General features: G+C 53.3%; 2 protein-coding genes and 1 long non-coding RNA gene across 8 annotated transcripts in view; 2 read left to right on the plus strand and 1 right to left on the minus strand.

The window, feature by feature from the left end:
• Positions 1-742: 742 nt before the first annotated feature.
• On the plus strand, positions 743-6,088 carry LOC122235882. The gene is made up of 4 exons (XR_006213981.1): positions 743-914; positions 4,603-4,712; positions 4,885-5,028; positions 5,827-6,088. It is a non-coding gene; the product is annotated as an uncharacterized LOC122235882 (long non-coding RNA).
• On the minus strand, positions 1,792-19,499 carry SYT11 (synaptotagmin 11). The gene is made up of 4 exons (XM_007087903.3): positions 19,202-19,499; positions 12,523-13,349; positions 4,569-4,692; positions 1,792-4,019 (listed from the first exon to the last, which is right to left on the minus strand). Exons 1-4 carry the CDS (start codon positions 19,233-19,235, stop codon positions 3,709-3,711), a joined length of 1,296 nt encoding a protein of 431 aa, XP_007087965.1. The 5' UTR covers positions 19,236-19,499; the 3' UTR covers positions 1,792-3,708.
• GON4L (gon-4 like) overlaps positions 18,469-25,460 on the plus strand; it is a 73,886-nt gene continuing 66,894 nt past the window's right edge. For 4 of the 6 annotated variants that reach the window (XM_042976295.1, XM_042976298.1, XM_042976299.1 and 1 more), the window contains exons 1-2: positions 21,130-21,172; positions 23,324-23,854. In XM_042976295.1, coding sequence (XP_042832229.1) covers positions 23,350-23,854 — 505 coding nt within the window. In that variant the 5' untranslated portion in view covers positions 21,130-21,172; positions 23,324-23,349. Of the gene's footprint in view, positions 18,486-21,129; positions 21,173-21,248; positions 21,266-23,323; positions 23,855-25,460 lie in introns of those variants that run through there. The other 2 variants (XM_042976296.1, XM_042976297.1) reach the window with 2 other exon arrangements.

The following is a 25,460-nucleotide window of genomic DNA, read 5'->3' on the forward strand; positions in this document are numbered from 1 at the left end:
CCGGGGCGCGACCTCTGAGAGGGGAGCAGGGACCTGTAGGTCTTTTCTTTCAGAGCGTTTCTCTGTAAATCTGTAATTACATATTTACTTGTGCTCTGACCTGAGGGCAGCTGGTCAGCTGCTGAAGGCGCACGGGGGCGGGCCTCTTACTTTGCCGGGTATAAAGCTCCGGGTGCTCAAGGACAGGTGCTTGTTGAGGAGCGAAGGAAGGTGAGAACAGAATCAGCCCTCTGGTATTGCTCTGGGGGTAGAAATACTTTGGGGTATAAATATTTCCAGTTACAGGGACGGGCTAATTAGCATCAAAGCCCTTATCTCTCTCCTGGTGGTTATGGTCTTAGGAATAACATTTTGAGAGGAAAACAGAAACGCTAGAGAAAGGATTTTAGGTCTGGAGCCTGGAATCTGCATTTTTTCTTTTTTTGAAAATTTTTGTTACGTTTATTTTTGAGACAGAGAAACAGAGCATGAGTGGGGAGGGGCAGGGAGAGAGGGAGACACAGAATCCAAAGCAGGCTCCAGGTTCCCAGCTGTCAGCACAGAGCCCAACGTGGGGCTCGAACCCACGAGCCGCAAGATCATGACCTGAGCCGAAATCGAACGCTCAACCTCCCGAGCCACCCAGGCGCCCCTTTTCTTTCTTTGAAGTAAGCTCTACACCCGGTGTGGAGCTCAAGCTCACGACCCCGAGAGCAGACGCTGCAGGCTCCCCCAACTCGGCCAGCAGGGCACCCATCCCCCCCCCCCCCCGACTCTGCCTTTTCTAACAAGTGCTCCAGATGGCCACGGATCAGGTGCTGTGGGGCCCACACTGGAAAGCGCGCCCTGGAACATCCCCGGAGTCTGAGGACCAACCTCATTCCCAGTCACCGGCTCTCAAGAAAACCATGCACGTGTCCCTGTGCGTGTTTAATGTGAGTCAGTCTTTATTTTGCACTTGTGTGGTGCATTAACAAAGTCCACGTACAAGATAGCGTTACACATTGTAGGTTAGCATTACAGCATTATGCAGTGTCACACAACTCATGTTAGCTTTTTTCCGTTTTTTCTTTTTTTTTTTTTTTTTGAATTTGACACATTTATTTTGAGTTTCATTTTTACAAGAGAAGACACAAGGTAAAGAAAGACGACCACATCGGAGAAGGATCATGGTGAGGGCGATGTCACTGTCGTGGCCATAATAAGAGCCTTCCAAGAAAAAGGACGCGTACCGTTCCCTCTCCTGAGCAAGCCGCTCCTGTCCCACAAACCAGTTCTCTCTGTTTTCACATCTAGAGCATGTTCATGGACACGTACCTCGTGGCTGTGCTCCACCGAGAAGAACCGAACGGAGGAATAACTCATAGAGGGACTTTTGTTATTACGAAAAACTCTTGTCTTCCCAAAGGAATCAAGATTATCAGCAGAGAAGGACTGACTCTTGGAAAATCAGAAGTGACCGTTCCCTAACCCGTTCCCGACCACGAGTGCCTTGTGCAAAAGCTAGGGTGCGACTCTCTTCTCTTTCAACTGACTCCGAGGAGGACACTACTCCTCCGCCCTTTCAGGTGGCTCTGGGAGGGACACGGGTGAAAGCCGAAGGCAGCTAGGAAACTTTGGGACAGCAAAGCCAAGGGCATGATGGATCAGGCGTGAGGTAGGAGGGAGGGGCCCTGTGCCGTCTGCCTCCTTGGAGGCCACTCCTGGCTCCAGAACTACGGTCCCCCGCCCTGTCACCTCACCGCCCACTGCTCAACAGCCCAGAAGAATGAGGGAGGAAAGCCGCCTGGAGGCGGGGGGCGGGGGGGGGGGGGGAGACGGGGAGAGGGGGCCGCAGGAGGGGCTACAGGCACTCAGCGGGGCAAACACCAGACTGTCTCGCCTGTTGCTTTGCACGGTTTCTGGGAAGGACACGAGCGGGGTGCTCAGCGGTTTCTGATCTTCAGACATTAAGGCGATGAAGAGGAAGCAGGTTTTTTCCTAAGGGGGCTTCAGGACGCTCCTGTCCGATTTACATTAAACTATCTCAAAATGCATTTTTAGAAAACAAAAATTATTTTCTTCTACGTATGATACAGTATTTACATTCCATGGAGTATAGGCTGGAGACCAGTGGGGACACCGCCAGGCCGGGGAGTCAGACGAGGGCGGGGGCCGGCGGCGTGGGCTCCGGGCCTGCTCGGCACTGCTCCGCACTGTCAAGAATCCAGGCTTCAGAAAGAACAGCAAAAGGATTCAGGGGGAGCAGACTGGTTTTAAATCCGCAAGAGCTCAGGGATCGTCAAAGGCAACATCGCCGCCCTGTCTGGACACCCGGCCTCCTCGGAGGCCAGAGGGAAGGACGGCTCTTGTCGGGTGTGGCCCTGCCTCGGCGGCCCCTTCGGGCCTTGGTTCCGGCTGCTGCTCGCGTGAGCCCCCGCGCAGGCCAGAGGAAAGGCCTGCTGGCCCTGCACGCTCGCCTGCAGCCAGCGGACCAGGTGTCTGCCCTCTGGGAGGCCTTGGCCTCAGAGCCACGGCCCGCCCGCCCGGAGTCAGGAGGCCTGAAGTTGAATCCCTCGCACCCTGGGCTGCCCCCATCCCATCCCTCCACCTGGTCTCGACCCCTGGAGCCCAAGAACCACGAGGGACGGGATGTTATAGAAGATTCCAGGTTACCTCGATCACTCCTTAACTCACGTTTACTTACTTCGTTATTTTTAAGAGCCGCGATTGAAAAATTTAAGGATACAGACTAGTTTCCGCAGGCCCTTTTCCTTATGAAGCAAAGCCAACCTCCTCTAAGCTACCTGAGAAGACTGCAGCTTCTCCATGGTGAGCATTTCTGGAAAAAAAAAAAAGGTCAGTTTCATCCTTCGAACCAACAAATGGCTGTCACTTGCTGGTGTAGCTGCAAGGTGGTGACGGGCACCTCCGTTCTGCCCACGCTCACAAACAGCGTCTGGGACCGGCCGCACGAGCCCACTGGTGCCACCGGAGAGCCAGATCTGAAGTCTTCAAAGCTCCCTCCAGAGCAGTCATCTAGTTCCGTAAACCCGAATTCTACCTAGTGAGTCTGCTGTGTTCGTGTGCTTTGTCACAAATTAATCACAGACTGCCCCTGCCCCCTCCCCACGGGAACGCTGGCGCAGAGACCCCACGCCTCGGATCCTCTCTCCCCTGCAAACCCTGCCTCGTCCACCCGGCCTGTTTCCTGGCTCACTCTGGACCTCTGGACCTTGGGCTCAGCCAAGGAGCAGGGGTGTCAGAGAACACGGGGAAGATGAAGCCGTGAGGTCTCACCTGCAGAGGTGGGGGGGGAGAGACGGCGCCTCTCCAGCAAAGCCCGGTAAAAAGAGGCCAATTTCAGGTAATCAGCAAATACAATTCGGCACAAAACACAATTTTCATGGATCAAAATCTGTAACTTGATATTGGCAGTTAGGCTAATTTCTTCAGTTTGTATTAGACATGCAAGTATAAGGTTACATTGTTATATATAGACTGGCGAGGCCTTTCCCTCTCTTTTTCCCCATAAAAAAAAAAAAAAAAAAAAAATTTCTAGTGCCTTGCAAAGGAGAAAAATCATCATCACTAAGAACTGATCTGCAGCTGTGGTCACGGGGCGTTCTTCGTGGGGTTTATTTTGTAAGAAATCTTCTTCTACAACTAAAATGAGGTTTTAAGTCTGCTTCTCCCTGGCATCTCCCCGCCTGCCCTGCCCGGCCCCGGGCTCAGGCGAGGAGCACAGGATTAGTATTCGCTCAGACTGTGCCACTTGGCCACGGGCTTGCGGGGGCTCTCGCACACCTCCCTCCAGTGCTCCGCCCCGCTGGTGGTGATGCTGTGTGCCCCCAGGATCAGCCTCCCCACCGCCTCGTTCTTGGTGGTGCGGTCGAAGTCGATGACCAGAAACTCGATGCTGATGTCAGGCAGCAGGTCAGGGGGGATGTCGTAGACGAAAGACTCGTTGAAGACTGGGTTCAAAGTGCACTTTTTCACGTGGGTTTTCTTCTTGGCGATGCGCTTTCTGCCGTAGTAGACGTTCACCTTGACGTAAGGATCTGGGGCCGCCAAAGAGACAAGAAAAGAGGGAGACAGACCCATGACACGGTCCTCCTGCTGGTTTCGTGTTGGCAGGGAGGGGCTCTGACGTTCCTCTCGTTGGTGGCCCCTCATGCCAAACCCGCTCTGACTTTACGTGCGTCTGTCTGCCTGGGTAGGGGGCCACGGGAGCCAAGCGGGAGCCTAACAGAACTTCCTCCAAGTCAGGTCTGAAGAAACCCCGTGACACCAGGAGGCGTTTGCAAGGGCGCCGGGACTAACAAAAGCCCGCAGTCTTTTTGAGATGTCTCGCCTGGAGCGGGGGCTCAGCACCTGGCACGCACACCCGCCCCGGCCCCGACACCCCACCAAACGTCAAGACCCCATACGCCCACTCACAGCACCCCCGCCCCCCGCTAGGGAGACCTACAACCCAGGCAATCGCCACGAGGAGAGCGTGGACAGAGGAACAGGATGCTAGGGGTCCTAAAACGCGGGCGCTGTCGGGGCCCCAGGCCGGGACGCGGTGGTGCTGGGACGGACAGAAGTAGGTTGGAGTAAATAGCTGCTACCTGAGAGACCGGTGATGTCCATTTTCGGCAGGTGTCGGGCTTTGAGGACCACCACTGTCATTCTCTGTGCCACGGGCTGGTATGACAGAGACACCTGGAGCTCCCCTCTGCTAATGCACTTCTGTGGAGAAGGAACAGCAGGTGAGGGTCCCGCCACGAGGGACAGAGCCTGGCACAGTGAGTGCGCAGCAGTGACCGGGGGAGGCACAGGGGAGACGGTCGCCCTGTAGGGATGTAGCTACCAGAGTAACGGGGAGAGAAAAACGGAAATACTCTACTTCCAGTCCTGATACTAAATAAAATCATCTGCAAGGAGAGGCAGCCTCAACTAGTATTCAAGAGCGCAGACCGTGAGGCCAGGTTGGTCCGGATCCAAGTCCTGCTCGAATGCTTGTCTGCGTGACCTGGGACAAGACCTGGACGTCTCTGCGTCACTTTCCTCAGCTGAAAGATGAAGGTACAAACGGTACTGACCTCAAAGCATTATCGAGAGGATTAAATACGTTAAAATCGGTAAACGTTTACCTGTGCCAGTGCCTGGCACACGGGGCGCGAGACAGAAGCGCATTGTCTCCGACGGTCTCATTTGGTTCTCGCGATGCAAGTTTTGGAGACTGTAGACTGGAAGGCAGGAAACTTGGGTTGGAGCCTTAGCTTTGCCATTTACTCACCACCTGGCTTTGGGCAGGCTCCCGAACTTTCTGGCGACTGTTCCTCCATTTCACAAGGTGGATGTCCACACCTGCTCCTCCTGCCTCACTGAAAGCACTTCGGAGTGCTGGCCCCTCCCCCACTCACGTCTGCGTGTTCCCCTCTTTACGTTTTATGCCAGGTTCTACTTTGAGCTTGAAAAATGTCCTTGGTCCTCCAAGGACATTAAAAAATAAATTTTTTTTAAACTTTATTTATTTTGAGAGAGACAGCATGAGTGGGGGAGGGGCAGAGAGAGAGAGAGAGAGCAGGGGAGGGGCAGAGAGAGAGGTGACAGAGAGAATTCCAAGCACGCTCTGCTCTGTCGGCGCAGAGCCTGATGTGGGGCTTGAACTCACAAACCATGAGATCATGAGTTGAGCCAAAACCAAGAGCTGGACACTTAATCAACTGAGCCATTCAGGTGCCCCTCTAAGGGCACTTGAAACAATATTTGGATACTTACTACAAGCTGGGTGCTGGGGATCTGGAGCAAATAGGACCCAAATCCTTATTTTTTTCTTTCTTTCTTTTTCATCTCCCCGCATTTTTCTTTTCTTTCTAGTCTCTATGCCCAAGGTGGGGGTTGAACTCACAACCCCGAGATCAAGAGTTGCATGTTCCACGGACAGAGCCAGCCGGGCGCCCAGGATCTAGTTCTTGCTCCCAGGGAGCTTACCATGTCCAGAGAGACAGGCGCAAACAAACACGCCCTCCTGGGGGCCGTCAGGACCCGTCCCAGTGCTGCTGGGGGACCCACGGGAGGGGGGTTTGCCACACGACCTCCGGGCTGAGTTTATGACAGTGAGTCCGTGGGAAGACGGGTCAGGACGAGCGGCAGGAATGGCCGCTATGAAGGCGCTGGGTCCTGAGAGGGTCCCCTGTGTTCCCAGAGTTGGGGGGAGGTGCCAGGAGGAGGGAACCTGGGGGGTGGGTCAGGCGAGGGCCTTGGAACCGAACAGCAGACTCAGCCGCGGCACACAGGCCAAGGGCAGCCAGCCGGCACAGGGGCGACAGGCGTTGCCGCCGTCGACAATTTATGAAGGCCGCTACCGTTCTAGTGGAGGCTGGACAACTGATGGACGGACGGACAGACGGAGCAGAGGCGGCCCCGAGGCTGAGGAGGGGACACTGAGGCCGGGACCCGGGGATGGGTGTGGGGCAAGATGTGTCAGGAAGAACTGACGGAAGTGGAAGTGGGAGGGGAGAGTGGAGGGCAATTTCTTGTTTCTTAGCTCATTTTTAAAATTATGATCACAAAAAATTTTTTTCTCGTTAACAATCTTTAAACATTTTAACGTGTATCTACCTTTTTATGAAGTGAGGATGGGGCTGGGAGAAAGGAAACAAAAAGGAGGTGGGGCTCAAGGAACACTGGACATAATAAGGTAAATTTGGGACAGAAACCACTCCCTCGCTACCAAGTCTCGTTCCTATGTCCTTCAAAGCCCTCAAGAAATGTCACCTACTCCAGGAGTTCGCGGACTGCGCAAAACCGGGCCACACGCTCCCGACGACAACGTCCTGTGCACCTGCTTGGGGAAGGCGCGATGCTAGCGGCTGGGGCCGGCCGGGGGGCGGCGGGAAGCCCTATCTGGAGAAGCTCGCAGACTTCTGCGCTACCTGCTCAGGGTGCCTGTGCAGGAAAGAACAGCAGCGAGTAATTTAATTAGCTCGTCAGTGGAAAACGAGGGAAGAAACCTAAAAATCTGTGCTTTGACTAGAAGCCTAACTCCCCTCAAGGAATGAAACGGGAGTAATAGCTCGCCTGGTCCAGAACCTTTCCTGAGGCTACATTTCATTCCGGGAACGTACGCAAAGGTCCGTGGTAGGGCATCACGGGACTAGGATTTAAACTCACCCGCTAGCTTTTGAAACCGAAGTCCAAAAGCGAACAGACTTACAAAAGATTTTCATGGCTTTTCTCTGCTAGACTGAAGCCCCACGGTCTTTCCTTTCCCAGAACATACATGTTGTCAGCTCTCGATGATGTCCGCGGAAGCACCCTCGGCCAGCTTAGGGTCACGGGCTGGTTGTCCCTGCCAACCGGTATACTTCTGGGCTGCTTCCTTTTGACGTGAGTCAGAACGCAATCGGAGAACGTAAACTCATTTTTACTATTAGGTACGGCCAAATGGGAGTCAGGAAAGTAATCCCACGCGATAAGGGAAATTAAGCGCCTTCCAGAGGAACATTCAGAACTGAGCTATCCGATACGGTAGCCACTAGCTCCAATTTAAACGTGTCCGCTTAAATTTAATTTTAAATTAGTTAAAATTAAGTAAGATTAAAATTTTAGTTCCTTAGTCACACTAGCCATATTTCAAGTGTCCCGGTGCACGTACAGAACATTTGCACCGTCACAGAGAGTTCCGGCAGCGAGCACTGATCTAGAAAGGCACTTCTGGGTGATCTGGGCCACCACTTCATTCCACGAGCCCCAAAGAAATGTTAACTAGATTTGAGGTCTGGAACATCCTTGAATACTGGCACTAAACACGAAATATGCACACACAATCTTTTTTTTTTTTTTAATTTTTTTTTTAGTGTTATTTTTGAAGGAGGTAGAGCATGAGTGGGGGAGGGGCAGAGAGAGGGAGACGGAATCCCAAGCAGGCTCCAGGCTCCGAGCTGTCAGCACAGAGCCCGACGTGGGGCTCGAACTCACCAACTGTGAGACCATGACCTGAGCCGAAGTCGGACGCTTAACTGACTGAGCCACCCAGGCGCCCCTGCACACACAATCTTTAAATATAAAGATTTAAATATAATCTTATATTACTATATAAAATTAATTATATACAATTAAATATAATTCTCACTTTGTATACAGAAGAAGGGTAGATGGCGTAAAAGGGAAACTCTAAACAACAGAGTTTTTTGGGGGCGCCTGGCTGGCTCAGCAGGAAGAACGTGCGACTGACTCTTGATCTCGGGGTCATGAGTTCGAGCCCCATTTTGGGTATGGAGCCTCCTTTAAAAAAGTTACATGAGCCTGATCGTTAAAAACAAAAACCCAAGTGATTTAAAAAAAAAAACAAAACCATTAGCTATAAAATTATAGCTTATGTTTCCTAATTATTTGGTTAAAACTGTGTTTTGTAAATCATCCCTTATAGCCAAATCTTTCCAGTCTAAATCCCCATGCCCCTTCCCTAGTTCTCAGAGAAAGTGAACAACTTCTGGTTACAACTTTCTTTTCTCCCCTAAAATCACCCCTCAGGCAGTTGTTCTCCATCTGATTCCCACCCCCCCCCTTCACCTCTGGTCATCTTACTTGGGCAGAACGCCCACCCCTGTCCAGTGCCCCCGGTGAAGCCCAGGTCAAGTCTGCAGCCACAACAGCACCCGAGTGCCACTGTGCCTCCACACTGAAGGCCAGATCTCACGTCCCCTCCTCTCCCCCCTTCTCTTTCCACCCAATTCCCACTGCGAGTGGCATTGTCGATGGCTCTTTCTCAAGGGATCTTTGTCAAGGGCTGGGAGTGAGCTCCGGTTCCCAGCCCCCTGGCCGAGTGAGGCAAAAACCCTGCTGGGGGCAGACAAGCAGGAGTGCAGGGGGAGGAAGGGTGTCCTCCGTGCCTGAAAGAGCGGGGAGGCTTTGCTCTCAGGCGCCTTTCTCCCACAGTGCAGAAGAGGAACAGAAACAGTGGGGGTAGGGAAGACACGGTAGGGTGAGGGTCCGTTCCAGAGTGACTGGCGAGCCACACAGTCTCTGCACCAGGTGGCCCCGCGCGTCCTCGGTACAACTTAATTGGGGCCAGAGGTCCTCTGGGGCCACCTCCACACCAATCACAGTCATGGGAAAACAAGAGAAACAAAAACCTTGATGTTCAACCACATCTTCTTTTCCCCAGTACACACACACAGCCACTCTCTCCGTGGCTCATTTCTTTCTCTCTTTTCAGTCCCTTTTGGCTCGACTGGATGACCTCTCAGGTTCCTTAGGAGTCTGAGATTTCGAGAATCCTGGCATTCCCACGACCAGTGTCCCAGGCCATCAGCACCAGATGTGGCCCAGGAAAGATGGGAAGAGATTTGGAAAACAATGACGCGAAGAGATTCGGGGGAATCTAACAGCTCTGCAAGACCCGCTTGTCAGTTACTTCTCTTTCCACCCTCTCTTGCCCCCAGGCCCCCTCTGGGCCGCCTCCCTCCCCCTCGTGGGTGATCTTTTATGGGAATTTACTTGAATTTTCACTCTACTTTAATTCACTTTGATTTTTATCCGAGGGGTGGCTGGCTGTCTTAGAAGAGCAGGAGACTCTTGACCTCAGGGTCATGAGTCCGAGCCCCACGTTGGGTATAGAGCGTACTTAAAAACAATAATAATAATTTCTAACCAAATGAAATATTAGAGAAATAGCTGCCCCCCGCTCCTCCCAAAAAAAGCTGGTTCCAGAGTCCAATTCAGAGATTTAGGGCATTATAGAATTTATACTGTGATCTTCTTTTACTAATAATCAAGGGCTAATTTTTCCTAAAGAGCTGAGAGCGCTCTCCGTGATCCCATTAGCCTTCTCTGCCAAGGATCAAGGCTGAGAAACGGTGGCCGCTGGCCCCGAATGAGGACGAAAATGGGAGTCACAGATGACAGCCAGTCCTGGGCTTCTTCAACCAGACCACACTAGGCAAAAGGAAGGATGAGAGGCGATTTTTCTGCTGAAGGAAGTTCAGGTAGGGGTGTGGGGTTATCTGGGGAAACCCAATTCCCAGCAGTCCCCACCCAAGCCTCCGGGTGGGAGAAGAGAACGTGGCCCTGTATTATAACGGATGCCTTCCACAGACCAGAAAAAGCTCTTTATAGAGTGCGGGACGGTCCAGAGCAGCTCTAACTGCTGAGCCAAGGGGAGACCCAGAAAGGGCAGACTCTGGGCCACAGCAGGGAGGCCGTGCTACAGGCAGGCGTGTGGACTCGTGGCTCGGGACGGAGCGCAGCCCTGGCCACAGGCGCTGGCTGCAGAAACACGCGGAGGAGGTCCAGCGGGCTGGAGGGCTCTGCGTGTCCTGTCTGCGCCTCTCCCAGGGGGCCTGTTGCTCAGGATCCTCGCCCTGGCTTGTCCCTCCTGAAGGGAGTTAATAAAGTGGAAAGAAACGTGGCTCTTGCCAAGAGCCCCTGGCGGTTTAGCAAATGCCATTGTCTGTGCTCCCTGGCCAGTGTCCGGGATTTGAGGCTGTTTTGTTCCCAGCCCAAATCAGTCCCTTTCCTGGCCAGTCTCTCCCCAGCTGCAGCCTGGCACAGAGCCATCGCCTGCTTTCAGCCTTGGGCGGCAAGAGCACGAGCCGTCTGGGGGAGTCTGGCCAGCTGGTGGCTTCACCGAGGCTGGGGCTGCAGGGAAGGACGGTGTGCAGCGCTGATGAAGGCAGGCAGTGGAGCACTGGGGCTGCTGGAAAGGAGGAGCAGGGAGGACTCGGCAGAGCCCCAAGGAAAGGAGATGGCGGGGAAGGGGACGCGGTGGAGGGGGCTGAGAACATGTCACCGCCGCAGTTCCGACCCGTGCTTCTGAGGGTACAAGAGCCTCTGCTGTGTTGGGCTCTCGGACGTCTCCCCCGTCTTGGCAGGGGACCAGCGTTTAGGACCCGAAGAGCACCTCTAACGCCCTGCAAGATGCGGGGGCTTCTGGCCCCTGGGAGGCAGGGCTGGTGTGCCACGCGGCAGCCGCAGCTCCCCGGGCAGTGGCGTGGCCGGGCGGCTGCTGTGACAGGTGCCAGAGACACAGCATGGAAGGGAGGAAGGCGCCCTCGTCCAGCGGGTAAACTGTGCCCGGCGCTCAGGGCACACCCAGCCTCTACTGGCCCCGTAAGCCTCCTTTGTCCGATCCTGGCCCTCCTGCCTCCCTGCTGAGTCCAGTGTGGGCCTGGAGGTGGAAGAGGCGTCGGGAGAGAAGCACGGCAGCCAGGGCCACGGCTCTTTCTGGAAGGTGAGCAGTTGTTCTCAGCGGCCCTGACATCCTTTCTGAACCTTCCACCTCCTTCTGCACACCCCTTGCCTTCCTTCGTTTTGTTAAAATATAAATGTCTGCTAACCACACGTACCTCCCAGGGACCAAACCTTACCGATGACAGCAATAACAGTCGCGGTTACGATTTCTTGAAGGTTTACGGTGTGCCTGGGGCTACGTAGATGTACCATCTCGCTTAGTTGCCATCAGAAACCGAGATCAGAGGAGCTAAGCAGCTCGCCCAAGGTCAGCTGGCTGGCGAGATTTGGATTCAAACTCGGGTTCGACTTCAAAGCCCCTGTTATTAACCACTCCTGTCGTATCTTGCAACAGGAATGAAACTCTGCGTTTAAAATGCCAACAGCCTCTTCCACGCTGACCACCTGGCAGTTGTCAAGACCGTCTTTCTCCTTCACTAAAGTAAAGGCCCCTCAAGGGCAACGACGTGCCGGACGCATTATCTCACCTAATCCTTACAACGCTGCAAGGAAGACAGTATTATCGGCCCCATTTCACAGACGGGGAAACGAGCTGAGGAGGGTTCAGGCGCTCACCGGGGCCACTCGGCTGGGAGGTGGTGAGCTGGGCCTGGAGTCAGCCAGTCCGGCCAGAGCCGGAGCGCTCCACGGAGAACCACCCTGCTCCCCCGGTTGTGGGAGAAACGGGCGAACTGGGGGAGGGGGGGCACGTTTCTTGCGCCCCTGAAACTACAGGTAAAGAGCCAGAGCCGCCCAGCGGGGAGGAGGCAGGAGGGTGGGCCCTGACTCCCCGGGCCGATCTGTGCAAATGGGGCGCCGAGGATGAGCGTGTGTGGCGGGGCTGAGGCCCGGGAGAGGGGCTGGGCGGCGAATCGAGTCCCTACACGGCATTTATGGAACGGCTGCGAACACACAGACACACGATGCTACTTATACCCGCGATCTGGGCTGAGAAAGGGAAGCTGAGGGCAAGATGACCGAAGCCCCGTCACAGTTCAGCAGAGGAAGGTCACACGTGACTTTGGAGAAGAAACCGGCCCCCACAGCATTGATGTCGTGGGGGTCTAGGACCGGGGGGCCAGCCCGCTCCAAGCAAGCCCGGCTTAGCATCAGGATGCCCAGCACTGGGCGAGATCTCAGCAGCTGCCTGTGCCTCTGTCCGTGCCAAGTGCCTTTTGGAGGAGACTCGGCTGGACAGGCCCTCCGTTTTACTCCGGCCACTGCTGACTCCTGACAGCCCCTCCTTCCATCCGTCCGCCCCCTGCCCTCCACTTGTTCCCCGAGCTCTCGTCTCCCCCAACCTATCAGTCCCCCCACCGCCAACACGCTCTTCCTCCTCACCTGGATGTTCCTTTTGGTGATGTCCCTGGTCAGCTGTGCCTTGCCCGTGCTGGGGTCCACGCCGGCCAGCGGCACCATGACCTCCCCGATGACGTCGTCCCGGGAGAAGCGGTCAAAGCTGAGGACGAGGAAGTGGAGCACCAGGTCTTGCAGCTGGCTGTACGGGATGCCGTAGAAGGTGAAGGTCTCGTCAAACACGGGGTCCAGGGTCTTCCGCAACACTCTGGTCTTCACCCGATGCCGCTTGTCGGGAAGGATGGTCATTTTGATGTAGGGGTCGGAGCCCTGGGTCTGTTCATCCATCACCGGCAGCCCGTGAGCCTCCTGGATTGTCACCACCAGCGCTTTTTTCGGGAAGTTATAGTCCACCGAGAAGGTGAGGGATCCTAGCATGACGTCCTCCTCCGGAGACGACGGAGAAGTGGTTTTGCTCTCCCCAGGGGTCAGGCTCGCGACGGGGCTCCTCAGTTCTTCCCCATAGTCCACTTTAATAGGTAGCTGGTCCATACAAGATCCAGAGCTGGGGCCCCCGGGGCCTTTGTCTCGGCCCAGCAGGCCAGCCTCTGCCGCGTCCACCAGCACGCTCCCACGCCCCCCTTCCCTCCCGGGGCCGTCTTTGTCTCTCCGCACTTTGATGATTTTCTTCTTGTTGCTGAGGGTCTCTGGGTATATGCTGATGCCTTTGAGCATGTGGATAAACTTATAGGGGGGGGTCTTGTGCTTCTTCTCTGCCCGCTGGTGGCAGCATGTCCACACGAAGACGGTCACCGAGACGCACACCACAAGCACGGACGCCCCGACGAGGCCGGCCACCACTGGCGACACATCTGCAGGTGGAGACCAGAGACGCGTCAAGGCAGGTGGACCTCAACCCCCGTCTGCAGCTCCTCCACTGGGGGCCTCTGCGAAGCCAAGGCAATCTGGCACCTGCACCGCCAATCCGGCCCGTCTGGGCTTGAGAACCTCCCCTCTCCCGGGGATGCCCCGCGCCATCCCCTCCCACCAACCACGGCTTTTCCTTTCCACCGAACCCGGTGAAGTCTTTCTCTTCTCCAGGAAGCCATCCGGGAAGGGCCCCACCCGACTCCCCGTTCTTTCCCTGGCCCTCTCGCAGCACTTAAGGACTTGGGTCGCTCCTACTGATTTGTGATTCACATAAAGCTACCTTGTAGGTGTTACAAAGTCACCTCTACCTCCACTGTTACACAACGCTCAAGGGCACGGGCTGCGTCTGGCTTCGGGAGAATATTCCACAGCATCCAGCACAGGGTTTGCCGTGGGCAAACCTGTGCGGGCCGCCTGGCAGCTGGGGTAGAAGAATGCAGGGCTGAGCCTGGGTGGTTTGGGGAGTGCGCTCAAGGGTGGTAAAAAGAAGTCTGGATCTGAGTATTTTAAAAATACATTCCAAATTTCAGCTCCCAGTTCCCAATGCTTGCATCTTAAATAGGAAGAAACAGGGACTGTGCACAATGTCAGCTCTCTGCTCAAATATCACCTCAGCAAGGCCTTCCCTGACCACCCTACCTCAAAGCTCAACCGTCTTCCCACCTAGACCCCCCGCCCCCGGGGTCCTACCCTGTGTCATCGTCTCCATAGGTCTTATCTGTCTCACACACGGCAAAACACATGCGTGTGTGCACCCCCCCCAAAAAAAAAAAAAAAAAAAAATATATATATATATATATATATATATATAGGAACACACACACGTGCATAATTTTACTACAGTAAATAACTTCTTCACTAAAGACTAAGTTTCACGAGAACAGGGATTTTGTCTGTTGGGTTCATTTCTGTATCCCCAATGTTGAAAACACAAACGTGTACTTGGTACGTATTTGTTGCACGAACAGATAACTAAAGAGAAACAGACCGTTTCCTTCCCTTCCTCTCCTCTTGTCCTTTCCCACACAAGCTGGGACCCTAACGAGTTTGGGGTTTCTTTTGCCCTTTAAGGTCACTGAAGCCAAACTGGATTTGGGCCTTAAAGGTCTAGATAAGGCCTCTGGTTGCCCACATTACTTTTTGGGGAAGCCATGCGTAGGGCAGGGGGGACTAAGGAAATAAACGTGACTTCAACATATTCCAGATTCTTCCTGAAACATCCCTCCACAGCTATCTGCCCAGCTCACTGCCTCACCAACTGCAGACCTCTGCTCCAATCTTACCTTATCAGAGCAGCATTTCCTGGCTGCCCCAAGTGAGATAATATGCCCATCGCTCTGCTTTATTTTTCCTCATAGAACTTAGTACTCCTGACGTATATTCATCTGTCCTCCTTACTAGATAAGATTAGCAATAGTGACTGTCTGTTTTGATCACTGCTATATCCCCAGGTCCTAGAACCATGCGGCACATAGTCAGTAGTCATTGAAGAAATGAATTAGTGAATTCACGACAGCCTCCACAGACAGGAAAAAAAAAGGAGTCCGTATGATTACATACATCAGGGATAAATGTAAAATTCTATATTGGCCTTCAAAAACCTGTTGATACACAATGGGAGGCCTTACTTAACAAGTCTGAGCAGAAATAATCTAGTTGTTTATTCCGAAGTATAATTAGGCTGATGCCAACCTATACCAGGAGTATGATGTCCCGATGACAGGGTTGGGGGGTAGCATAATTTAATCTGCACTGGGATAACATATATGGAGTGTTCTGTCTAGCAATGACAAGAATAAAAATCGCTATTTTTCTGTGTGCATTTATTGTGTCCTTGCCTTGTTCTAGAGCTCTCTCTGAATCAATGAATTCACTGACTAGGTACCACTAATATCCTCACTTTGTAACTGAGGAACCTGGGGGCTCACATCTGCCATAGGCCACGAGGTAGCAAATGGCGGTGATGGGATCCAAACCCTGGTCTGCCTGACCCCAGAGCACCTCTTCATTAATGGATAATCAAGATAGTAAAAGCCCTGGAAACCATATCAAATGAGGAAAAGTTGAAGGAATTGGAGCTGAGGGGTCTGGGAATAACAAGTTTCTTCAATTATTCAAGGCATTTTGATGGAAAAGGTCTGATTTGACTTTACAAAGAGGACAGGTCTAGCACCAGCGCATACAAGCTACAGGAAGACAGATTTTGACTCAGTGAAAAGAGTCAAATTATTATTAGTTCAGCCTCACAATGGCCCAGATTGCTTCATAAGCAGTGAACCTCCAACTGAAAAAACTTCTGGAGGTTTGATCACCATTGGTCAGGCATATTCTAAGAGAGATCTCTTCAGTAGAGATTGGACTAAATGTCTCTTAAGTTCTTTCTCCAACATCCCATGATGCTATGAAAGTTGGGATCAGGCAAGAAACGGAGACATTACATTTTTCAATAATATTAAGGAGTGAAGCCATTAACAAAATAAACCAAGGTTTAAATAATAATAGTGTTTATTCTCATATATTAAGTGAAATAAGAGCTGTTAGTGACAGGTTTCATAAAACAGGAACAGCCTTGGTGGTAAGCTCCTTGAAGGCACGTGGAAATAACATGCTGTCCATCTTTGAGTCCCTGAGTCTTTGCATTTAACAGGAGCTCAGTAAATATTTGTTTGACCAACTGATTGGATTCAGTTGTTCAATCAGAATGGGCACAATGTGAAAAAGTGGCTTTCCATTCACCACCGACCAGGGACATTCCTGAAAACTGCTTGCTACTGACTAATGACAGCGAACACCGGTTGCCTCCATGAGAAGAGGAAAGCAGGAAACCGACAAGACAGGCACATTTTTGACAATGATGTGAAAGGGAGGTGTAAAGGCCTCGGCTGGGGACACTGGAGTAATCCTTTTGGCTCCACTATAGATCTACTCTGTGATCTCGCAACAACCCACTACTGCTTATAATGCCTCCACGTCTGCGGTTAGAAGATGGAGGTGGAGGTGGGGGGCGCGCCTGGGGGGCTCAGTCAGTTGGGCGTCCGACTTCGGCTCGGGTCATGATCTCGCGGTTTGCGAGTGCGAGCCCCGTGTCGGGCTCTGTGCTGACAGCCCAGAGCCTGGAGCCTGCTTCCGATTCTGTGTCTCCTCTCTCTGCCCCTCCCCTGCTCATGCTCTGTCTCAAAAATAAATAAAAACATTAAAAAAATAATAGTAATAAAAAAGAAGATGGGGGTGGGATGGGTAGAGAGAAGAGGAAGGACTCCCACTTTCAGGGGGATAGAGAAGGGAACGAAGACAAGCAGATGAAGCCATCCGTGGCTTATCCAGCTGCTCTCCTCTACCTGGTTTCCCACTCTTGCCCCATTTTCTTCTTCATTTTCGTATCTGTTAACCCCCGTCTCTCTCCCCCACACCCAAGGCAGTGAACTAGAAAAAATCAGAGATGCTGAAACTCAGAACCCTCTGTCTTGCTTTAGTCAAAAGCTTGGTGGGAAAAGGAAGTCGGAACTAATGGCTGAAGCCAGCGTTCTAAAGTAGTCGTAAATTGCAGTGACTGCTTGCTCCTTTTGTCCTCCAAGGTCACGGATAATTGAGTGTTGGCTTGGTGTATCTCTCAAGGGCTAAGGCATCTGAAATGAAGTACTCTGTGAGATGTGAGGAAGTCAGAAGTGGCAGCTATGTAGGACCCTCTGTACCCGCCTAAAGACCTGGGAGCCATATTGGGGCTGTGCCCAGCTCTCTCAGCCTTTGGCCAGACCTGCTGTTGACACTCCCTGTGCCAAAACATCAAACAGCCTTTCCCTGTCAAGTGGGCCAGGGTGACACAGTGAAATGACAACGGACTTTGTTTTGGCGTCAACTGGACATTGGTTTGAATCCTAGCACTACCCTTGCGTGTTTGTTTGACTTTACCCCAAGTTACTTTATCTCACTGAACTTCAGTTTCCTCATCTGGCAAATATATATAATAATGCTAAAACTGGAGGATACCGTAAGGACGAAATAAAATGGAGTACGTAAAAGGCTGAAATAATCTTTTCTCGCTCTCTCTTTTAAATTGAGAGAGGGGAGATGGGGGCCGAGGGAGAGAAAGAGAGAGAGAGACTCATCAGCAGGCTCTACACTCAGTGCCGAGCCCAACAAGGGGCTCGATCCCATGACCCCGGGATCATGGTCTGAGCCGACTGAGCCGCCCAGGTGCCCCCGTCTTTGAAAAATCTTTTTTCTCTTTTCCCCCTAAAAGAAACTACTGCATTATGTTTCGTAACTTCTAACTTTCTCAGGAACCTGGAACCGCAATTAGAGAAAAGAGTGATGTTGGAAAGAAGGTGTAAGAAGAAAAACAGCAGTACGAAAATCACGGAGTGCTCATGTAACCACAAAAGGGCCACCTATTTCGGAAATTCGGGACTCAAAGATAAAGACGCAGAAGGTGAATGAGGTGTAAGAAAGAAACACAGCTAAGATTTAGCCTTTGGGAATCAGTGGGAACCAGTAGCTAATGGGTGTGATCTGTTTTCTGGATGCTTCCCCTGCTCGAATGTCTTCTTTCTGATAGTGAGGTGGGAGAGCTCATTGGCTTCTGTTTCCATGAACCTCTTACTGGGGAGTGAGAAAAGCCATTTCCTACTTGGATTACGGCCCCACCCTAAAAGCTGTGGTCTGGATGCTCGAGATTTCTGGGTCGTCTGAGGGACAGACAGGCTGTCTTAGGGGATGTGAAGGACCCCTTGGCCGGCAGCAACGCTCACCCAAGCTGGGGTAGACGTGAGGGAGGAGCAGGGCAACTCCTCGATTTTTGGCCCAGGAAGTCTGCACCCCTGGCCCATTTTGGAGGAAGCCCCACAGAGGAAAACACTTGCGCGCCCAGCTTTTCTTTCCCTTCTTCCTCCCATTTTCCACTCCACTCTCCGCCCCTGGGCGTGCAGCCGAGCCGAGAGCCCGGAGGCCCGGGTCGGGGGCCAGCCGCTCCGAGGTGACGTAATGCCTTCCCGGGTACACAAAGCGGCCTCCCCCGGGCCCGGCCTCCCCCGCCCCCCCCCCCCCCCGGCCGGGCCCGCGCCCCCGCCAGCGCCAGCGCGGTGAGTCCCCCTCTCGGAAAAGCCAGCCAGGGAAACAGGGAACAAAGGCCCGGGGAGAGGGGCCTGGGCGCTGCCAGGAGGCCCAGAATAGACATCACGTCATCCCCGGCTCGGCAGCGCCAAGCGCCATTTGGTAGCAGCGGACGGACCCACCATTACGGTGCAGAACCGCGCTCGAGGGCCCTCGGCGGCCGCCAGCCCCGCGCCCCGCGCCCCGCCGGCCGGGCAGCGGCTCCCCGCGCGCTCCCCCGCAGCCCAGGCTCCCCCCCCCCCCCCGAAGCCGGCCCCCCGCCTCCAGCCCCCCTCCCCCAGGTCTCCCCCAGCTGCCATCTTGGCGCCCATCCCCCGCCGCCGCCCTCCCCCGCAGCCCGAGGAGCAGTGGGAGGGGGAGCAGGGGGCACCGCCCTGCGCGCCCCGAGGGGGAGGGGTCCGCGTCCCGCTCCCCCGCCCTCCCCCACATCCCCCTCCAGCGCGCGGACGCGGCCCACACAGGTTTCGGCGGCCGTGGGGACCCGCGACCCCCGGCAAGTCCCGGGCCTGGCCAGCTCTGCAGCCCGCAGCTCAAGTTCAGGCGCCGCCCGCCGCCGCAGGCCCCATCCTGGCGGGGGCTGGCGCTTGGGGGCCGGGTGTGGGCTCCGCTCCCTCCCAGCACTGGGCTCCTCTGGCTTCGCAGACGTTTCCACTGGCCCGGGCTTAGTTTTCCCGGCTCTACTTACCAAAGCTAGGTCGGATATTGGTGATCTCAGCCATGTCGTAATCAGAGGCTATTGCTGTAAATGCTTTTTCAGTGGTCGGCCAAGTCTGGGGACGCCCGGCCAGCACCGAGGCCGCCGCGGTAGAGCGCTAGCTCAGGGGAGGGGGGGAGGTATCTGGCGGACGCCTCCTGCGACGGCCGGGCCCCTGGTGGCCAGCTGCGGGCGCCTCCTAAGATGCTCCAGGGATGCTCTGAGCGAAGGATGCAGGTGCAGCCAGACTGGTCCTGATGCGAGGTAGGCCCCGCCTTCTTCCGAACGGCCCTCGGCAGAAGACTCCGCCTCCGTCCGAAAAGCTCCGGAAGTCAGGCCCGGCCCCTTTCCGGAAGCTCTCCGCGAGGGGACCCCTCCCGTCGCCGAGATTTCTTGGGGACGAGACCCCGCCCACTGGCGGGCTGTGGGTCCCTAAGGCGAGAAGCCCCGCGGCCCGAGCCAGAAGTGTAGGTACATTTTCATCTGAGGTCCTATACATCCTGTGATTCCGGGTTCCGGGGCTTAATATAGCGGCAGAATGTTCTGGATGACAGGGACTCCAGAATTTTGGAAAAAGAAAATTCTATACTGCCTGCATTTCAGTATCGTTTGCCATTATTGTTAGGCATTTCTGAGACCGCTAAAGGTTATTATGGGATCTTATTTAAACTTCAGCAGCTCTGATTAAAGACTAAACCAGGTGATGTTGCATAACTCTGAAAAGTTACTGGGAATAATAGTAGAAGCAAAATTCTACAATCTACGGATGGATTTTGTGGTGTGTAAATTAAAGTTTTGTTTTGTTTTTTCTTTTTTAAGGCTCGTGTGTCAAAGGTAGTGGGTATTTCTCTTCCAAAAGCTTCAAGTGCATAGGGCTGCTTAGGGGGAGAGAGAGAGAGAGAGATAAGGGCAGAACAAGAGCAAACCAACAGATCTGTGTATTCTGCAGGTTGAAAAACAGGACAGACAAAACTCCAACCTTCTAGAGACTTCCTTGGCATTTGGGAGAGGTAGGGTGATTCAGGTTATAGACTACTGGCAGTAATCTCCATGATTACCTCAATTTCACTCTCTTTGGCTGTGGATGCTTTCATCTTGTTTACAGACAGGATCAGGATCAAATTATTTAAGTGCATAAATATTTGTTGATGCTTCACCTGTAAATTGAGACAGTGTTTTTTCAACTCCGACATTCTGTCCTTCTAGAAAAGTGTAAAGAACATGGTTCTAGGAATCATTCAAAACCCATGTATTGAATGAATAAACATCGACTCTCTGCCCCAGGCACCTTCCCGGGCACTGGATCATGGCACTAGAAGCTAGAGGATGCCCGATTCCCCTTGATAGCTGTGTGTCTTTGTGAAACCACCTTTCCAGCTGAGACAGAAATTTCTGTTCTGTGTAAATTGGAAGGTATAATATACATTGTTTCTTGTGAAAGAAACAATCGGGTTTCTTGTGAAGATCAAATCACCTATGATAACGTAAATGAAAACATTTTGTGAAATGAAGAGTATGATACAGCATCAAGAAGAGTATGATACAGCATCAATAATCACTACGGGTTGAGTTCAAGATCGCGTTCACTTTATTCAGAAAACCGCACTATTTGTAAGCCAGGAGTCCTCTTTCTGCAATTTTATGAGTTCGCCATTTCTCGGTCCCGATTCCTGGTATCTCGCGGCGAGAAGGATTAGAGAGATGTCAACCTCAGCCACTGAATTGCAACCCGCAGCTTTGTTTTGAGTGGGACAGCTCAAAGCGAGACATTCCTTTAAATTCTTTCGCCAACAACCGACGTGCCGGCTTCAGTCCGCCCGCACCTAGCATGGCGCCTGGAGGTCAGCGCATGCTCCTTGGATGGCGCCGCGCACCGCGGCTCGGGGGCGCGCACGTCAGTCGCTGCCGTTGGCTGACTTCCGGCGGGAGCGGAGTTGGGTTTCCGCGGGATCTGGTCGGCTGGTGAGGGCGGCGGGGCGCGTGCGGCGGGGCGGGAAGAGGCGGGTGGGAGCTGGACGTCCGGGCCGAGGGGTCGGGCCTGAGGGCTGGCGTGGGGTGCGTGACGGGAGGTGGAGCGTGAAGGTGTCTGGCGGGGCGTGGGGACCGCGGCCGGCTCTCGGCGCCGCGGTGGGAAGCGCGCTCAGGACCCCCTGGTGAAATCTGTTCCCCGGACCGGCCCGCGCTGGCGCTGCCCCGGAGTCGCGTTCCTTCACCCTGTTAAGGGTGACTCGAGTTCCCAAAGCGGGGGCCTTTTTAGGGTTGCTGCGTTCGAAGTGTCTGGAGCCCATCTCTGCGCGCTGCTGACTTTGACTAGTAGCTGCCTTCTTTCTGTCCTTTTTCTTTTTTGAAGCTGTCGTTCGTCTCTGAAATGTAGGACTCTTCTAGCTGCTCCCACTCCACCTCTTACCTCCTCACCGCCCTCCCCTCACAGGGGTCGACAGAGTCTTTAATAACTAAGAAAAGGCCATCAGCTGATTTTGGGGTGGGGATTTCCTGGTGCCTGAATTAGGGAGGCTTGTTTTATTTGTTTTTAAAAAGTTTTTATTTTGCTTCTATTAAGTAATCTCCCCAATGTGGGACTGGAACTCATGACCTTGAGATCAAGGGTCCTGCGCTCCACTTACTGGGCCAACCGGGCGTTCCTGAATTAGGGAGGTTTAAAATAACATCACAGTTGAGACTGAAAGAGAACTTTCTTACTCCTCTAGTCCAGGCTTTCATGTAGTGCTCTGATAGATGGGCATTCAGACTTTGCCTGAGCATTGTTAGCATAACACTAGGCAACTTATTTTATTCTTGGACCTATTTTAATGAGAGTACAGTTTTTCTGGGTAGAATGATGTAGTCATTTTCCATACGATGCTTAACTCGTGGTCCAAGTGCATAGGATAAGCTAGGGATAGGAAGTTCAGAAGTTCATGCGCTTTCATTCATTATTTCGTTCCTTCAGGGAGCATTCACTGAGTATCCAGTAGGCACATCCTGCCAAGTACTAGGGGTACTAGTTGAAAGAACCCTTTTCCTCAAAGAGCACGTAGTTTTGAGGGAAGGAGAGATGGGAAGGAGACAGACAGGAGAATAACAAAAGTGATAAATACTGTAAAAGAGGTTTACAAACAGGTGCTATAAGAATGTAAAAGAAGATGCCCTCCAGTTGTTGCCCTTAGGATGTGAAAACTGGAATTGAGGCCAAGAGTTGAGAAGTAACATAGCATAGAGAATGATAGGAATCTCTTGTTTTCAAAACAGAATTTCTGTTAATATAGCTTAACCTTTTTAAACAACCACACTTTGCTTTTGGGTTGTTTCTGTTGATGGGGCTACCTGTTTATGAAAACAGCAATAGCACACATTATTGATGTGATAAATTACTATTTAATGACATAGATGCTGTTTTTATTTCATTTTATAGCTGAAGAAACTGAGATTCAGGTTAAGTAATTTATGCAGTTTCAGAAAGTTGGAGAGAAGCTGACTTGGGAAACAAATGCAGACAGTGTGACTCCCACTTTGCTCTCAGCATCATGCTCTTCTGCCTCCCTGATAGTAACGATCACTGACGTTTACTAATCACTTACTGTTTGATTTTTAGAGCAACCCTATGAGGTAAGAAAAATTACTATCTTTTTCAGTTGAGGAAACTGAAGATTAGAGAGGTTAAGTTGCTCAGCCAAGATAACATGCTAATCGGTGGTGGAATTAGGGTTTGAACCCGGCACTCTGACCACGGTCACTCCTCTCCCATCTAATGGGAGGTTGCGGGGGCGCCTGGGTGGCTCAGTTGGTTGAGCGTCCGACTTCAGCTCAGGTCATGATCTCACGGTCCGTGGGCTGGAGCTCCACATCGGACTCTGTGCTGACAGCTCAGAGTTTGGAGCCTGCTTCCGATCCTGTGTCTCCCTCTCTCTCTGCCCCTCCCCCACTCTCACTTTGTCTCACTCTGTCTCTCAAAAATAAATAGATGTAAAAAAAAAGAAAAAAATTGGGAAGTTGTGCATTTGGTCTAAAGTACTGTGTCCCTGACTGAACATGAATAAGTGGAAAGGTGCTTGAAGAAATGCTGTTATCATTAATTAATATGAAGGTGATAAGAACTTGCTTTTCTCCTTTCAGGATGGAACCCAGGTGGGACTTGTACAATGTTGCCCTGTAAGAAGAGAAGGACTACGGTGACTGGGTCCCCACAGCACCAGGGCAGCCAGGAGGAAGAGGACCTAGACCTGGAGTCCGCTGTTAAACCAGTGACTGACCAGGTGAAAGACTTGGGGTCAGCGTCGCTCTCTGGGGGTCCAAGTCATGGCAGAGCGGCTGGCCTCCAAGTGCAGTCCGCGCAGGAGGCAGGAAGTCAGCTTGGTGAGGAGGATCCACCTCTGAGCTCCAGGGTGCTCACCCAGGACACATACGCACCGGTTCTGGAAGCTGTTGACGCGGCCATCTCTCAGGGCATCGCCCTACCTTCCTTGGAGTCTTCTCAGCCTCTTGTTGTACACACTGGTAAAGGAAAGCTCCAGGCCCCTGGCTCAAGGAGAGGGAAGAAGATTGCACTCAGGCCTGGGCCAGTTCCCCAAGAAGATAGAGGAGATCATCCTGTTACAAAGGAGCCTTTTTCAGGAGAGCCTAGTGAAGAAGTCAAGGAAGAAGGAGGTAAGATATGAAACGGCTTAAGCCACGTTTCCCCGGTCGGCGCTAGGTGGCATTCCCTTACAAAGCAGTGTTTCTGAAAGGGGAAACTGACCCAGTGTGGGATTGGGACTGTGGAGCTCGTGGGGGTCGGCAGTGAACTTTATGAGTGGGTGGAGACCTTCTCCCTCCCTTTCCCTAGATCCTCTTCTGTATCCTTTTCTTTCCTTTCTAGGGGTGAACTATGTGGCCTTTTGTGATTCGGTTGTGTCTGTGCAGCAGGGCTTTTGGAGGAGAGGCAGCCGCTTGAAGGAGGCACTACTGCCTGGGACTTTGGGCGGGGCTCTGAAGAGATGATGTAACCCTCGAGGGAGGAGTCGTAGTTTGACAGATGGTGGCAGGGGGTATCTTAGGCCAAGGGTAGTAGGCGCCGAGGCAGAAGAGGATGGTGAGGTGGTTGCTTGGAAGAAGTGAGAGATGACTTCCGGGTGGTGGGTTGTGTATAGACTGTGAAGGGCTTTGTTTTTCATGCTCCAGCACTGGACCTCGTCCTGTAGGTGATGGCTGGTTCACAAGTAAGAGGAGCAGAAAGCATAGTTCTCCCCTCAGGAAGCTCTTTTCTAGGGTAGCTGGGAAGACGAGACATAACCATATTATCCATTTGGAGCAGTTGAAGGCAATATGTAGGCGCTGGGGTGTCTGGTACGGGTCATTCGGATTTTTGAAATTGGGACTGGCTGGGTTGGTGGGGTTCCATAGAGCGGGGAAGGAGAGGAGGGGGAGCAGCACATTCTGCAGCCCTGCGTAGGATCCGCGGTCCCCCAGAGGATCCGCGGTCCCCCGGAGGTTCTGCAGCCCCCCGAAGGATCCGTGGTCCCCCAGAGGTTCCGCCGTCCCGCAGAGGTTCTGCAGCCCCCCGAAGGATCCGTGGTCCCCCAGAGGTTCCGCCGTCCCGCAGAGGTTCTGCAGCCCCGCGAAGGATCCATGGTCCCCCAGAGGTTCTGCCGTCCCGCAGAGGTTCTGCAGCCCCCCGAAGGATCCGTGGTCCCCCAGAGGTTCCGCCGTCCCGCAGAGGTTCTGCAGCCCCCCGAAGGATCCGTGGTCCCCCAGAGGTTCCGCCGTCCCGCAGAGGTTCTGCAGCCCCGCGAAGGATCCATGGTCCCCCAGAGGTTCTGCCGTCCCGCAGAGGTTCTGCAGCCCCCCGAAGGATCCGTGGTCCCCCAGAGGTTCCGCAGTCCTGCAGAGGTTCCGTCGTCCTCCGGAGGATCCACGGTCCCCCAGAAGTTCCACGGTCCCCCAGAAGTTCCGCAGTCCCGCAGAGGTTCTGCAGTCCCCCGGAGGATCCGCGGTCCCACAGAAGTTCCGCGGTCCCCCAGAGGTTCCGCCGTCCCGCAGAGGTGCTGTTTGTGCGGGCATGTAGCAGGGCTTCCCAGGGGCAGTGCGGGTGCGGATGACACAGAGCCTTGCTGGCTTCCCCGTGAGACCTTACGGAGGGTCAGTCTGGGATGTTGGCAGTGAGGTCAGAAAAAGGCGTACCCTAGAGACATCAGGAGGGAGAATTAGTCTTGCTCAGAGACTGGCATCGTTTCAGTTCTCTGGCCCCAGTGCTGGGTCGGACAGCTTCCAGGCA

Source organism: Panthera tigris, chromosome F3, assembly GCF_018350195.1.
Source record: "Panthera tigris isolate Pti1 chromosome F3, P.tigris_Pti1_mat1.1, whole genome shotgun sequence".
In the NCBI taxonomy this organism is placed as follows: Eukaryota; Metazoa; Chordata; class Mammalia; order Carnivora; family Felidae; genus Panthera; species Panthera tigris.